The sequence below is a fragment of the Pochonia chlamydosporia genome, chromosome 4 (assembly GCF_001653235.2).
Source record: "Pochonia chlamydosporia 170 chromosome 4, whole genome shotgun sequence".
NCBI classification, from domain to species: domain Eukaryota; kingdom Fungi; phylum Ascomycota; class Sordariomycetes; order Hypocreales; family Clavicipitaceae; genus Pochonia; species Pochonia chlamydosporia.
Window position 1 is genome coordinate 2061416 of NC_035793.1, and position 16085 is coordinate 2077500.

Genomic DNA, 16085 nt, shown 5'->3' on the forward strand with positions numbered 1-16085 from the left:
GTCGGGACCGAACTGACGACAAGCGAGAAATAAAGAAGGGACCAAAAAGGAAAGGACGTTTAAAAAAAAAAAAAAAAAAAAAAAAAAACTCAGTTTTCTTTCCATGAGCCCAACTCTTCAGACTTTACTAACAACTCCGGTGTCACCGCTGGTCCATTACTCGGCGTCCATCACCAGGTGGATCAGTCGGATACTAGAGGGTTCCTGGTAGATGGAGACGATTATCCAAATGATCTAGTCTGTCTTTACTCTTGACCAGCGCTTGAGATCGGGACCAGCGGCTCCTTTGTGCTAATGATGGGTACGGGTGAAGGACCAGGCCATTTTGGACGAGAAGCTCTCCAAGCGTATACGCGAGTTCCCGCTTCAGGGGTGAGCCTGGAGGTGTTGCGTTCTATCGAAAAGCATGTGAGAGTCTCTAATGTTTGGCTTTGGGGCCAAAATGGTGCGCATCATAAGAACTGAACATAAATTACTCCGTACTCCGTATCACCAACAGAAAACACACATTTTCCATTGAGTTTAAGACGTCAAAACTTGGGTTCCCGCAGTTGGCACCACAGCCAATGAAATGCCTTGACGCCAGCGGGAAGAGTAAAAAAAAACTCAGCAGACGATGGAGATGAACTTTCTGACCTTCAGAATGCCCAAGTGGATACCCCCAAGCCCAGGAGAGGATGGAGTCGTGGGAGATTAGATTCAGACCCAGTTCGTCTGGGCTGACGTGATGGACATGGAGCCAGCAGCCCATGGAGTGTTGGCTTGGCCATTTTGATTTCCCGGTACGCGGATTATCGTGAAGCCAGGCGCAAATGGAAAGCTATTTTTGCACCCCCTGCCAGAGTTGACAACATGGCTCTCCCATCACCAGCAAAGTGTCCTACTCGTTATGGATGTTCGTAAGGCAATCTCTGTCAGACAATAGAGTACTTTGTCGTCACGGAGAAGTAGCTTCTCGATTTAGTGAGCTCTACGGACCATGAACAGCCGACATGGTGTTAGTTAGCGGTGTATTAGTATTTGTTGAAACGCTCTCCGCATTAGGGACGGAGATGCATATTGTCTCGGTCCCTTTTCCACCGCACAGCAGTGATTGAGGCTTACCAGTCAAACCATCTACTAACCATGCACGTCTCAAAGAGTGCCTTCTGTCCCAGCAAGACGTTCTGTTTCTGTCTCTGATCTTGCATATGGCCGGGCGGGGTATTGTTTCAAGCTTCATTGATGTCAGGCGTTTGGCGCGATGGCGGTGGTTGACGGAGATTGTTCGAGTGAGATGCGAGAGAAGCGGAGGTACAACCTCATCATGTACTGGTACGCCAAAGCCTCCAAGTTTGAGCTCCCTTGAATGCCAAGACCGCAGGTGACTAGTTGTGTCAGTCTGTTCGTCACTAGGTCCATCTAGGTCTGGCGTGTCGAGATGGCGACCAGACATCTGAGGGCTCAGTCAGGCCCTTTTTAGCCCCGTTCCAAGACGAAGAGTCGCCTAAAGCTTCAGCCGCTTAGGTTACTCCGTACAGTACAATTCTCATCTTGTCAAGAATGGGGGGCTCTTCTCGCACACTAGACGATTCCATGCTGTAGATGCCGCTCACATGTCGTCATTCGTCTGCCAACCCAAACCCTCTCTTCGAACACGCCATGTGTATCTGCTCACGCTACCGGGAGCCACGATTGGTCTCCATGGCACCAGAGTGCATACAAGAAACTGCACATGACATGCCACTGTGAGTGCCTACAGATCTAGCTCAAGGTGCTGTCATTGTGTCGAAGCGTGATGCAGACTGTCGACCCGAGGTGGGCAAGAACATAGCAGGGAACCCCAAAATGGTGCCCGAATTGACCATCAAGGATTCCGAACCAGGAGCACCCAGTACTACAGAAGAGCCCTTCTCCAACACACAAGGAGGACTGTTGGCAAGAGCACTCCCGCTTGGGAATTTTCCCGCCCGGGGAAGACACTTCAAATGTTGACCTTTCAGCTCGTGGCCCAGACGGGTATCCGGAGGCCTTACCGCGACAACGCGTTCAGACCACTGAGGAGCCCTGTCGCCCTTCAGGAAATTACTCTCACAGGGGTCCTTGTGCAACGCACGCGACTGTCTTGTGCTTGGTAGCCCAATTGACTTGGCTGAACCAAGACGTTCAAATTGGATCGGCACTGTCACTCCACGGGAAGCCAGGGAAAGGAGGTGGTCGTGCGCCGTGGAAGTCCACGATATGAGCATCGCCGCAGCGACCAACGAGGCCGCCAACGAGAATTGTGACTTGCATATCAAACTGCCCAGAGTTATGAGCCATGTTTCCCAGCCTCACCTTGAGAACATGCCACTGTTCACACCGGTGGATCCAGATTTCGGGTTGTCAGGGTCCAGAGCTGGTGGCTGCCCTGCTTGCTGACGGTAGCTTCTGCAGGCCAGCGATCAATTGTCCAATGTCAGGGCCTGTGGCATTTGAGGCGCCCAGTGCTACTCCCGTCCAGCCGCCCCGTCGTCAATTGGTTTCGAAGCGGATTAGGTGGTGGCTTTGGAGCTCGATGCATAACAGTTCCAGTGATCCAATAATTGTGGTGGCTGCTGGCCTCGTGGCTCTTTGTCCCTTCGAAAGAGGCTTTCGCCAAGAACCCATTTGTTGTCCAGTTGCCATTTCGTCCTCCAGACATCAGGTTTGTGATGGTCGGATGGCTCGGGATGAGCCATCAAAGCTCTCGTGCGGCAGTTCGCATTTCTCGGTCCGCACGTATTGGTCCAACAACTTGTCTCACCTTGATTGACTCGCCAAAACCAAAGGGTCTGGTCCCTTGAGATGGTCTCCCCTTCCGATGCCGCCCCCCAGTGCCATTTGTCGAACAATGTTGGATTGTAGCAATTACAGCACCGACGAAATCGACGGCAGCGACGAAACAAAATCCAGCTCAAGGCAGCCAACAAGCTGGTCGACACTTGGCATCGGCGATCCAGAGCTATAGGGACAGCTTCAACCACGATTGTGTCGCTGACTTACACGACTGTCACCATTGTAGCCTTGGAACAACGAGGGGCGAATGGATTCTCAAAGCTGAATTTCCAGGTGTACAAGCCAAGTTGAAGTGTTTCCACCGCTTCTTCTTTGGTACAAAAGAGTATCAGTCCTGGTGCTGTCTCATGACCTGCCCCTCTCCTCAATGACACCTTGGACGCAGGATCCAGTGCAAATCAGTGCCTTGGTATGGGATTGGCGATGGGAATAACCAATTTGTGTCATGGCTTTCCTGCCACTGAATATCTCGACCCATGCAATTTCAACCATTTTTGCGCGGCTGACGCCATTAGATGCAAGACGCAGCGTTGCCATCACCGACTTGTACGAAGGTGTTGATAACTGATCAAAATAATGTCGTCGGATTCTCAAATCCGGGATCTCATCTGCCGGTAATATGCGGAGGCTCATGCTAACGGAGCATCACGCACAAAATATGTGGCCCACGGCATTTGCCAACCTCCGTTACCGACCGCCAGTGTGGAGTTCGGAGGTGGCAGAAATGACCATCCGTTGACAAACCATGGGGAACGACCAGAGTAGTGCATCTTGGCCAAGAGATGGTGTGCGGCGGAGAGTATGATCGATGTCGATGTTCATGATTCCCTGTCTGCAAGCTCCTACCAACCACCGAATCGAGGACAGACCAACCCTACCTTTTCCCAAGCGACCGAATGGCCGTCACCACTCGGCCGACAAGTGAACAGTCCTGCACTTTTGTGTCGGGCTTGTAGCAGATAGAAATTGGTTACTCATGCTTTCAGATAACCTCGGACTTCACCAGAAGTAAGCTGCTGCACGTGGTGATTGACTGAACATGACGTTGCTGGCCACGTCAATCGCCAAGGCTGAGCGTAAGCGCACGTCGGGCCCTGTCCCTGCCCAACTTGATCTGAAAGTACCTTTGTGTGGTAGCAGGCAGCAATGCTACTTTTCGATCTCTGAGGACAGAAGACTGCATTGAATCCAACTGGACGTAATAAGCGTCGTGATATGCTAAGCCAACATCAGGCGCATTAGTGAGGATTCATTGCCAAGGTAGCTTAGTCGATTAAGGCAGAGTACCGGAAGCCATGACGACACTGCGCAGAAAAAAGAGATCCCCTAAGGCCCTGGCATCGCCACTTTTCAACGGAGAGGTCGAGCGGGAAGTTCTTGATAGCACTTGCTGAGTAACCACTGCCACAACACGGCGTCAGATGCGGAGAGCTCTCAGATTGGAAGACACCAGCCCAGTGGAAGAAAAAGAATTAGCGATGGATCCTGACGAGGCCTCGGTCGCGTGTTGTGCCCATGGCCAGGTTTCGCCGGCGCCGTGGCAGTCGAACAATGACCAGGACGGCCTCAAAATCTGGCGTGCCCCGGACAGACGCACATTGTTAGAAACCCGAGCCCGCCAATCCGGCATCCGGCATGGCTTCAATTCACCTGGGCTGGACCTGGCTCGGTCAAAGACGCTCGGTCTCGCTCTTGCCCTCCAGCTCCCGAACTGTGAAGGACGATGCAAAGACAAGTGCGGCTTGAAGCAGATTGTAGCCAATGTTAACCCCTGCTTGGACTCTGGTGGCACCCGGCTCAGTCCACTGCAATTTCCAGCCACGATCCGCTCTGCCACTTCAGGCTGGACCAGAGACAGAGGATTGAGTGGTAGTGGACTCCCAGTCAGTGAGCGCTACAGCCGATGACCACCCAAACGGAGTTTAGCGCATGGGTTTCTGCTCATTTTTTTTTTTTTTTTCGCGTTTTTTCTCTCCCGCACCCTGCAAGTTCGCTCCCGCCAATTTCCCAGGCCCCTAATATGGGAAGTGTACTTGTGGCCCATGTACCAGTACTGGTGCCGCAGCTTCCGGCGTCTACGTCTCACCGTCTGGTTGGTCAGCGCTCACACGACCAGACACCTGTTCAGTCTGCACAGCTTGCCCAACAGTGAGTTGGTCGCGCGACATCAGCACATTCCCGCACCATTAGGGCGCAAAGTCCACCAAGCCCTTTCCAATCCCACTGAAAATCAGATGTTCCAGCGTCAGACTCAATTGCCCGACAGCTGGAGCCGGGGGCCTAGAGGCCATGAACAGGAGCAGACATGGGAGCCGGCGAGAATTGTGTTCAATGTTGCTTTGTGTTGTGCAACATCAGCTTCGACACGATACCTCCTTCATCGTCTCAAGTGCGTACCTGCGAACTCTGCAGGTTGACGCAGATGCTGCTGTTCTCAACGTTTTGTGCACCTGTCCTGGTCCAGTCTGGTCCTGCTGCTTCCATGTCGAGTTTCTGCGTCTGCTTCTACATCTGTTTCTGTGCATCCAGCCAGTAATTGTCTATGACCATTTGATGTCCACTCGCTCGCGCCGCCTGGAGAGCCACGAAAAACCCCGTCCCGGCCACCAGACCAGACCAGACCTAGCCCGAAGTAATCATTCGCATTCCCCATCCCCATCCGCTCATGCTCCTCCCCATCCATCACCCAGAAGCCCGTCCCGTCCATGTCGTAAGAGCCATCACCCACCAGACCAGCCCAGCCAGACCCGACTGGACTGCACTGTCTGCCCTACCAGCCAAGCCAAGCCTAAGCCTCTTCTCTCCATGTCTGTCTCTCTCACGCACACACACTCGCTCACGCGCACACCCCCCCAAGGGCCCATCGGCTGTCCTTGATCTAAACCTGGCCCGCTTGCTCCGGAGCCTGCCTACCAGCCCGCCTCTTCGTCTCCCATTCCTCTTTCCTGTGGCCCTCTTTTTAGTTCCTCATCCGCCTCTTTTGCTTCCTCTTGCTCACCCCCCGTTGCTCTCCTCCTACTCAGCGATCTCCCTCACCTTCTCCTTCCTCCCGCCCACGACTTTTTCCTTCTTCTCTTTTGCTCACACGTGCCTCGAGTCGCGAATCCATCCGGAAATCCTCAACGCCGCCGACCAACTCGATCATCGTGGCACGTGCCGAGAACCGTTTCGTCAACATCTGACAGTCTTGACGGCGTCCCTTGACTCTTGAAGACTCTCCTCGGAAGACCCGGTTCCCGCCCAGCTTTGGATTATGAGATAGAATTTGGGTATCTTTTTTAATTTCAGATATTTGGACCCGACCCCGACGAGACTCTGCCGCCAGCGAAACGCATCGTTCCTTGTTGCTGTGCGCCAGACCTCACTCGCCTCCTCGCGATCTGAGTACGTCTCGTCGAGTCTCAACAACCTTGTTCTCCCCCGAGTCGCAATCGTGGCTTCACTTCCGCCGATATCACTACCATGAAGGATCTTCCCGGCTCAGCTCCGGGAAAGCCGGTTCTGCCATCGTTATGGACTGAGAATCTTACCATCGCATTCCTAAATCGTCTTCCAAACCGCTACCACGTTGGCCGACGACGTGCCCGGTCAAAGTCAAAGACAACTCACCCGGGCGCAGAAGATATCACCACCCTACGAACCTCTTTCAATTTCTGGGATGGCCTGCGGGATCTGCAACGGCACAAGTGGCGCGCATCAGACTTGCAATACATCTTTCTCGCCGGATTGACCCTCTTTTCCCTCTGGATAGCTCCTCCCGCTCCCGCTCTGAAATTTTTTGCTCTGGTCGGCGCTTCTTGGATATTTCTCATGCCGGCGACTCGACAGTTCTTCTTGCCCGCTGTGACGATATGGGTTTGGCTTGTCTACTTCTTCTGCAGTCGGTATGTACTTGTTGAGTTTTGCCCCTCCGACATGCCCTTTGTTGGCATTCCGTAATTCAACCCGTACCAACGCAAAGTATCCCCATGTTCGGCCCGCCATTACTGACATGTGCTCTTCCATAGCTTCATCCCATACGATTACAGACCCCATATCTGGGTTCGAGTGCTCCCAGCTCTCGAGAATGTACTGTACGGCGCCAATCTGTCCAACATCCTCTCTGCCCACAAGCACGCCATTCTTGACATCCTGGCTTGGCTTCCATACGGCATCATTCACTTCGGGGCTCCTGCCGTGTGCTCCCTCCTCATGTTCATCTTCGCCGCGCCTGGAACGACCCCAGTGTTCGCACGCACCTTTGGTTGGATGAGCATACTCGGTGTAACTATTCAACTCGTGTTCCCTTGCACACCGCCTTGGTACGAAAATGAACATGGTCTAGTACCAGCCGCCTACGGAATGGAAGGCTCGCCTGCTGGTCTTGCTCGCGTTGACAAGATCTTCAATATTGACCTCTATACGACCAACTTCACAAACGCACCTCTACCATTCGGCGCATTCCCTTCGCTGCATGGAGGTTACGCCGTGCTGGAAGCTCTCTTCATGAGCCACTGCTTCCCTCAGTTCCGCATGTTCTTCATTGGCTATGTCGGCTGGATCTGGTGGTCTACCATGTACCTCAGCCATCACTACGCCATTGATCTTGTTGGCGGAGGACTTATTGCAGCTGGGTTCTTTTACTCGGTCCGAGCTCGCTACTTGCCTCAGCGCCAGGCTGACAAGATCACGCGATGGGAATACGAATATGTCGAAATCGGAGATCGCCACCGCGTTGCGGACGAGGAATACGGACAGGAATACTTCAGTCTCGGATTGCTTGATCAACGTCGAGAAAACTCGAGCGATGGTTGGACGCTAGGAAGCAGTTCCAGCTGTAGCTCTAGCAGTGGCACTCTGAGCCCAACAATCTCTGAGGACACTGTCCCAGGCATGATGGTCATGGACATGGCAAGTAATGGCCAAATATGGGACGGCACCGCGCCTCCCCGAGACGTCGAATTAAGCGAAGTCGTAGTTGTCCGACAACAGCAGAATTAGGAACGACATATGCCGAAAATCATCGCGACTTACACCCGCGTATAATAACTCGCCACAACGACTCGACACGATTAGTTCATCATCTTATCCGCCTCTGGCCAAGGCGAGGTTTTGTTTCATTTTGCAACAACGCCTGCTGATGACTCTCGACACGCACCAACATCAATTCAACACAAACTTAATCTTCGAACCAACCCCCCCTTTTTTACAAAACATCTTTGGCATTCATCGGCACAGCGAATTGGCGCAACGTGGTGTTTTATATTTTTTTACTTCAGATTCTTGGTACTCCCCAACAAAACGTGGCGGCCAGTGGTTAATGTCACCTACTGGCTCTTAATACGGTGCAGCAAGGGGACGAGAGCCACGGGGGAGTCGGTTTGAACCAACGTACTGCATATAATGGCCATGGACAAGGCTTACAAATGATAGAGTACGTAATGTATACATAACAGGTAATTCGTGCATATATGGGTTAATAGGGAAGGGTTAACATGCACCGATACGCTCGCTAGAGAGCCTGGTTGGGGACGGAAAAGGCGCTCATGATTTGGACATGTGGGACAGGTGGTAACCTGTGGTCGCCCGCGAGGGCCGACGCATTTTGAGGAGCCGTGGCTTGTGGTAATGACAACCCAAGGGGCAGCCGAAGGCGGAAGAAGGCGGTCGTCTGTGAGGGACGGCGAGAGAGGATAGGAGAAATACCAAAGATGCCACTCGCTAGACACTAGAATTAGAAAGGAATGAAACCTCAAAAAAATTATGAACATATCACTACCTTTGGAATCTGCTTGTGACCGGATATGTCGTGGCCATCAATGGTTGCTAGGAACATCTTAAAAATAAGGACGTACTTTGTTTGGGGCTGGTAATATATGCCACATCAATGTACGATCTGTCAATATCAACGTCGCCGTAGTATAACCTGTTGAATTCACGTTTACTTTAATTTACGATCACTTCAACTTCACGAGTCAGGAAACACATAGCTCACTTCTTCATTCATCATTCAAAATCCGGATATACCTTGCTATGTGTATCATCCATAATCCATCATTACTCTTCCTAAGAGTCCCATGTCCATGTCATCCCCGATATCTAAACAAGGCTTGATAAAAAGCAGAATACAAAATATTGACAAAAGAAATAAGGGAAAGAGGGTTCAACAGATAAAAAGTCCGGCTACCAGAGCGCGTTGATTATCCAAACCGTGCCTCCTACGCTTATGCATTTAAACGATCTGAAAATCTGAGAGGGGGCAATATAATGTGAGAATGTGTATGGGCTTCTTTTCTACCTGTTTGATGTGGCGGCGCTCCAGAGACCTTTACTTGTTTGAATGACCTTGTTTGCTTGGTGACCTGGTTGTAGGGAGGCTGGAACGCTGCTGATAGTTGGTACGGCAGGGGTATTTCCCATGACGACATCTGCATCGATTTGAGTGCCGTAACCGGAGTCTTCTTTGCCAAACGAGACGCCGCTGTCGTCTTTGCGGTTGCCGTTGCCCTGGCTGCGGGGGCTGGCGCCACGGTCGGGTTCCTTGGAGCGAGCGCCGTCCATGAGGTTCTGCGCCTCGCGGAGCTTGTTGATGGCGCGGACGGTGTCGATGGCTGCGTGGAGGGTGCGGCGGGCGTTGAAGTTCTTCTTGATGGTGGGGAGGAGGTTCTCGCCTGCGCCGTCTGTGGGCTGTTCTGCTGCGACGAAGGGGTGCTGCAGGGCTTCGTGGGCGGTTATGCGCTTGGTGTGATCGATGGTGAGGCAGCGCCGGATAAAGTCCTTGGCGTGGCTGGAGACGCCGCGCCAGTATTCTATGGGGGTGAAGCTGTAGTCGGCGTTGAGGATGGCCTGCATTTCTTCAAAGTCGGAGTCGCGGTCAAAGGGCGTGTAGCCGCAGAGGAGGAAGTAGGTGATGACTCCGAGGGCCCAGAGGTCAACGGGCTTGCCGTGGCCAGTCTTTTTGAAGATTTCGGGCGCCATGTATCCTGGTGTGCCGCAGGTGGTGGTGAGGACGTGGAATTTCTCTTCGTCCATGATGCGGGAGAGGCCGAAGTCAGCGATGAGAAGGTCTGCGTTGTCTTCAGGCGTTCGGAACAGAAGATTTTCTGGCTTGAGGTCACGGTGGACAATGCCGTGGTCGTGTAGGTAGGCGACTGCGGAAAGGGTCGCGCGCACAAGGTCCGCGGCGTCGGATTCAAAGTAAGATCCCTTGCGACAGATTCGGTCAAACAGCTCACCGCCCAGAGCGAGGTCGGTAACTAGATAGAGGTTGTTCATCGTCTCGAAGTAGTCGACCAATGTCAAGATGTTCTGGTGGCCCATAGACACTTTCTTGAGGACAGCAATTTCATTGCGAACCTTTGCGATGAGAGTTAGCAATGATTCTTGGAGGGAGTTGGCTTGAGATGGATGGCTGCGAGACGTTCCACGGGAAACTTGTCAAGGTTGACATACCATGTGCTCTCGTCCCGCCATGAGCCGCTTATTGATAACCTTGGCAGCATAGTATCGACCGGTATCGATATGAACGCATTCCTTCACGACGGAATAAGAGCCAGCCCCGAGTGTCTTTCCAACCTTGTATCTACAAGGTTGAATCTGGGGCTGCTGTGCTTGCTGTTGGCTGTCCATCGTCTCCTGTTGCCGATGCGCTTGTCAGGGCCGAACCGTAGCGATGTCGTTGCGACAGCCAAAGACTTGTTGGTCACCGAGGCGTGTGTGTACAAGACGAAGACCGTTGCGGTTGAGATTTTTAGTTCCAGACCACGGCACGGATTCTCCTCCGAAGGGGCGACAAGATAGAGTTTCTGGTCGTCAGGACAAAGAGAGGATAGCTTGTCGATGTAATGAGCTTGCTTCCGCTAGTCTATAGGGTACGGTTATGTTCGGACGGCACGTCTGTCGGCAGGTGGAATTACTTCTGCGACCTTGACTTCGGCGGCAGCAGGTCAAGTTGTGCAGTTAATAAGTAAGCATTGTTGGAGCAAGATTATGTGCATGGGAATGCAGTGAACGGGATGAGGTGGGGGTTTTTGCGGGCGACAAGGATGGGAACTTGGGAGCTTTTCTTGGCTCATTGTTTCACCACAACCAGCGGTGGGGTTCTTCTTGAGCCGCTTTTTCAGCTCCTGTGTGGCTTGCTGATTGCACCTCAGACACCACAGTTTGCAAACAAATGATACTGTATAGACACCAATTGGATCGGAAATTGCAGTACATCTTAACATATATTCCGAGTGAGTCTGAGATGTGACGTAAGATGGACATCAATGCAAAGTGACCAGTGCTGGTTCCTTAAGTACGCCGATTTCGTCCGTACATTGATGAAGACGTCCTATGAACAAAGGATGTGTCGAAAAGGTCGCCGAAAATGGCCATCATTTCTTGGCATTTTCGGAGCCTTTTCGTTTTCGCCAACATCTGTAACGTTCAAATCTATCTAAAGAAGTGATCTGCCGTCATATACGACTGAGGATTTGCCTTGGACACCGCAGTGTGTCTAGGATAGCCCAGAGGAGCCCTCCATGACGCTTGGCCGACCTCCAGGAATCAACTCGCCGCATTCATGCGCCATAGACGTATATAGCCTTTGCGCGATTAGGTTGCCATGGCACCACTTGTTAAGTGAGGCGGTTGTGACAATGAGTAGAAAGTTCCTCCAAGGTTGACGATGGTGGATGTTTTTGCTCTGCTATAGAACATCGCATCAACCTTGCGGCCCTTTTCGTGACTGTTTCTTTGCACTAGCAAACTTTTTCTGTTTTATGCGAGACTCGTGGAAGCGCTTCTCTCTATGAGACGATTAGTCCAACTTAAGGGCTCACATGAGAATAAGAGGGTCCTTACATGGCCTCAAACTTCTTCTTCTTTTCGTTACTTGTCTCTGCCGGGGTTGTTACACGGTAAATGCGGGCTATTTCCTCCATGAGTTTACGTCGATTCTCATCTGCATTCGTTGTCCTTGATCGATGAGTTTGATCTTGGAATGTGAGAGAATCGTTGTTGGCAACGTAATACTTCGAGCATCGTAAACCGGAGTGCAGATTCTTAGGAAGAGTAGCTAGAAGTTCCTTCAGGGGATAAACCGTGGTTGCCTTTGTTTCCGTCCTATCTAGATTAGTCGACCCGTTTACTGCATTTGTTAAACTAATGATTTTTGTTTCCATACTTGTTGACATGTTGACCACCTGGGCCACTTGATCGAGCATACGTGGTGCTTCCTTTAGGTAACTGAGACATATCGAAGGATTGAAACCAGGTCCTCGCTTCTGCTAAAGCTTCTTTATCAAGTGTTGCATCAAAAGCGTCATATCTTTTGAGTCGCGTCCAACGGAGTGGTTGAAGTGTTCTCTGTGACCACGGAATAGCAACGCCAGCTCGTCGCAAGTGGTGACGACCGATCATGATGCAAGGAAGGGCGGCGTATAGCTGGACAAAAACAAAGGAACGTGTCCGAAAGTTTCCTTGAAACAACCGATTCCCCAGCTAGCTTTTGGTGTCACTTTTTATTTCAATCCGTGCTGATCAGAAGGCAAGATGCGTGTTTGGCTTGAACTGTCTGGTGTTTGATTTGCGTCCTCGTAGGGCCAACACTGGCAGCACACTAACCAGACTGCATCGTAAAATCCTAAAATCGACTAGCCTTGTCCGCGCCAAGTTTATCCGACGCTTAATTCCGGTGGATACAAGAAGGCGGTCCTGCCAGTCTGCTGCCAGTTTCCTGCCCACTTCCTTCGATCCGCCCAAAGCAGCGCCACTTTCCAATTCGAATCGCGCCCAGCCATTTTCGTTTTCTTCACACCTTCACATACTCCGTACATACACCATCAATCGTACATCTATCACGGCAGCTACCATTCACCAGGCCGGCTGCGAAGGACTTCTCATCACTTTGGCCTCCAGAGCATATTTCTCTCCCGTCGCCGTCATCTCTCGTTTGAAGCGCGCTGCTCGTTGCTCATCTATTGCATTGCAGCAGCACCCAAAGCCCATGTCAAAGTGTTGTTGTTGAAGCCACATCAACACCACAGCATCCATGGCTTCAATCTGACTTTCCAGGTTCCTTCATCATCACCCTGGCCCCACCAACATTGCAGAACTTTTTTTTCTCTTCCAACTCTTCTATTTAACGCTGCTCTCGTAAGCCCTTGTACTCATACAGTACAGGAGGCTCCCGCTTTGCTATTTTCCCATCGTCGTTGATATTTCAGGTCGGATCCCTTTCGCTTTCATGACAGAGCCTGAAGCCGAACTTCAGGCCAGTGCCAACTTGTCTCCAGTGTCACCGTCACCCGTCCATACCGCAGCACCACTCGTTGTGCCAGCACTTCAAGACACTGTCGATACCATCGACGCCATGGTTGCTGCCGCTGCTGGTGCCCTTGATGGCCATGTCGACACTCCAGTCGTCGAGCCAGTCGTCGATCCTGCCCTCGCAGATGCCATTGACAACGACGATGTTGTAGATGACGACAGCTTTAACGATGCATATGGGGAGGACGCCGAGCCTGGACAACCTCCTCAGGCTCAGGCTCAGCCAGAACCTTCAGAAAACAATGACGATTACGCCAAGACGTTCGACTCGCCCATCGAACCTGAACAAGAGGTGGATCTGGATAATGAACCACATGTACAGTCAACAGATGCGCCAGAATCCAATCCACTTCCCATTCCCTCCGAGCAGTTGAACATCAGTCATTCTTCAGAAGTTACCCCCGCTGCCGCCCATGATCCGTCTGCAACATCGTCCACATCTCCTGCCTCAAACGACATTCAAAATGCCCAGCCCGAGACTTCTTCCGACCCTACCATGCCGACCGCGGCAGACGTTTCCGAGGGGAATGCGCAAAATGAAGACCAAGGAGCCCAGTCTGTGCACACAAATGGTTCAAACCCCGCTGTCACAGATACGCAAAGTTCATCGTCGCTTGATATCCAGAAACTCGTGGCTGATCTCACTGCCCAACCTACTGAATCCAATGCTGGCAATGATCCACCCAGTGCTTCGCCAGCACAAGCACAGGCTGAACCGCCCTCGGGTTCTGCCTCTCTGTCGTCCTCGACTGCGTTGCCAACTACCTCTTCCCTACCCCCAAGGCCTCCCCAACCTCACTCTGCTTCCCCATTGTATGCCTCGCAGCATCATCCCGCTGGGGCTAACTCTAGTGCAACCGCAAATCCTGGTGCTCAATCAAGTACTGGCTCAGCTTCATCATATCACATCGGCAGTGCCCCAGGAACTTCAGCAGAGTCTGTTGCCAATCTTCCCCCTCCGCCTTCCAGCGCCCTCAATGTCCCACCATATGCCACCCAGGCGGCACATGGGTACTCCGCGGATCAGGGTCGTGATGTAGAGTATCAGCGCAAATGGGATCAATTCATGGCCGACGAGAGACAATATATGTCAGAGGCTAAATGGGACCGATTCCCTGAGGGGTCCCGTATCTTTATTGGTATGTCCTGTCCCACGCTCGCTTGACTACTTTGAAGCATTTCTGACCATAAATGTCTGTTTCCTTACAGGCAATCTTTCAAGTGACAAGGTTTCCAAACGCGATGTGTTTGACTTGTTCCATAGATATGGTAGGCTAGCCCAAATTTCCTTGAAATCCGCATACGGATTCGTGCAGTACCACACGATTGAGGAAGGCCAGAGAGCCATGGACAACTTGCAGGGCATTGAGATTAAGGGTCGCCGCATTCGTAAGTCCCTACTTTGTTTAGATGCAGCGTGTTCGTAATGCTAATATGGAATAGACCTGGAAATCTCGCGAGTGCAAGATAAGTCAAAGAAGGAGCGCAACAGAAGCCCAGACAGAACCCGCGGTCGCGAGAACGGGCGGAGAGGTGATAAACACAGCAGGGACGATTATCGCCCTGGCCGAAACCACTCTCCACGCCGCAACGATTATCACGCTCGAGATGATAGCTTTGGAGGTAGGGACCGTGGCTATAGCGACTCTGGTCGTGGCGGTCGAGGACGGTCTCGGTCACCTGACTATGGGCGAAATGACCGCGACCCATACCGCAGACGCAGCCCGAGTCCCCATGGAAGGCCTCGTAACGAGCCAGAGCTCGATATTCCCCGACGTTATGGCGCCGATGTGCCAGACGTACAGATGATTTTGCAACCAGATGTCAACCGGGATTTTGTCAATTGGGTCGAAGGGGCCTTCAAAGCCAAGGGGCTAAAGACCCAGGTTATGTACCTCCATCCTCGGTTCCCCAAAGATCAAGTTATTCAGCGACAAGCGGCGGAAGGTGTCCACGGTGTTGTGGACTTGGATCTCCGTGCTCAGAACCTCGCCAGAATTCCTGTGCAGGTGTTCGACCGCTCTGCTGGCAACAACAATGTCCGCTTTGATCAATACGTGGACCTCGACCCTGGCACCGCCGCAGAAGTGATTCTGCGCGCTAAATCCAGCGCCGCACCAGCAACCTATAGTCAGGGCTACGCTGGCGGAAATGGTGCATATCAGAACCCCTATGGAGCACAACCTCAACAACCCAGCTACAACGGGAGTCAACCATCCGCGGCATATCATACACAGCCACAGCAACAGCAGCCACCACCTACATCTGCTGGTGATATTGCCAGTCTTATAGGCCAAGTCGATAATGCAACACTCCAGAGACTGCTGTCAACGATTCAGACCCCAGGAGCTACACCTCTAGGTGGAGGGTACCCTCACACTGCAGCTGGAGCTGTTCACACAAATCCCAACCCTCAGGTTGATATCCAAGCTATCTTGGGGAGCTTAGGCGGAGCAAACGCACAACAGCATGCCCCTCCACAACCACCATATGGAGGTCCCTACGGAGGTCAGCCACCAAGTGGAGGCGGGGGTCAAGGTGCTGCTGGAAACAATGGAGATGCTGCCAACCAGGTGCAAAATATCATGGCACAACTCGCGCGCTATAGACAGTGATGTTATGTTCTCTTCGGTGACTTGGCAATGTTTAGAATGCATGGCGCAGGATGGTATGGTATTTGATTCTGTTGAAGCCTGCGGGCTTGGACCTTGTAATTAGATCATCAATAGCGGGGATAATGGTATCAAATAGCCGCAAAGCTGGAGGTTGGTATGTCTATCAATGATGATGAACTTTGTACTGAAGCAGTGCTTTCGCAGAATGCGTGGACCATTACTGGTATTTTTGATACACCTAGAAACAAGTCTTGTGAAAATGTTGCTTGCAGACCAGCTGCAATTCGTTCTTGTATGAAGTTTGTACGTTTGCGAAGAAAACCGATGCAGCAAACAACATTTATATCTAACGGAAAGAAGCACCCAAAGAGTGCTACAGTCCTA

General features: G+C 51.9%; 4 protein-coding genes across 4 annotated transcripts; 2 read left to right on the forward strand and 2 right to left on the reverse strand.

Annotated features, from left to right (window-relative positions):
• Positions 1 to 937: 937 nt before the first annotated feature.
• VFPPC_08052 (hypothetical protein) lies at positions 938 to 1435 on the reverse strand (the record flags this gene model as incomplete). Its single annotated transcript, XM_022428592.1, has 2 exons — positions 938 to 968; positions 1101 to 1435. 2 exons carry the CDS (start codon positions 1433 to 1435, stop codon positions 938 to 940), a joined length of 366 nt encoding a protein of 121 aa, XP_022284388.1.
• A 4823-nt stretch (positions 1436 to 6258) lies between these two features.
• Positions 6259 to 7776, forward strand: VFPPC_08054 (aureobasidin resistance protein Aur1; the record flags this gene model as incomplete). The annotated part of the gene is made up of 2 exons (XM_018286823.1): positions 6259 to 6680; positions 6804 to 7776. 2 exons carry the CDS (start codon positions 6259 to 6261, stop codon positions 7774 to 7776), a joined length of 1395 nt encoding a protein of 464 aa, XP_018143598.1.
• Positions 7777 to 9069: 1293 nt separating this feature from the next.
• Positions 9070 to 10404, reverse strand: VFPPC_08055 (calcium/calmodulin-dependent protein kinase type I; the record flags this gene model as incomplete). Its single annotated transcript, XM_018286824.1, has 2 exons — positions 9070 to 10131; positions 10228 to 10404. 2 exons carry the CDS (start codon positions 10402 to 10404, stop codon positions 9070 to 9072), a joined length of 1239 nt encoding a protein of 412 aa, XP_018143599.1.
• A 2599-nt stretch (positions 10405 to 13003) lies between these two features.
• VFPPC_08056 (RNA-binding protein (Nab3)) lies at positions 13004 to 15701 on the forward strand (the record flags this gene model as incomplete). The annotated part of the gene is made up of 3 exons (XM_018286825.1): positions 13004 to 14225; positions 14296 to 14475; positions 14530 to 15701. 3 exons carry the CDS (start codon positions 13004 to 13006, stop codon positions 15699 to 15701), a joined length of 2574 nt encoding a protein of 857 aa, XP_018143600.1.
• Positions 15702 to 16085: the final 384 nt, after the last annotated feature.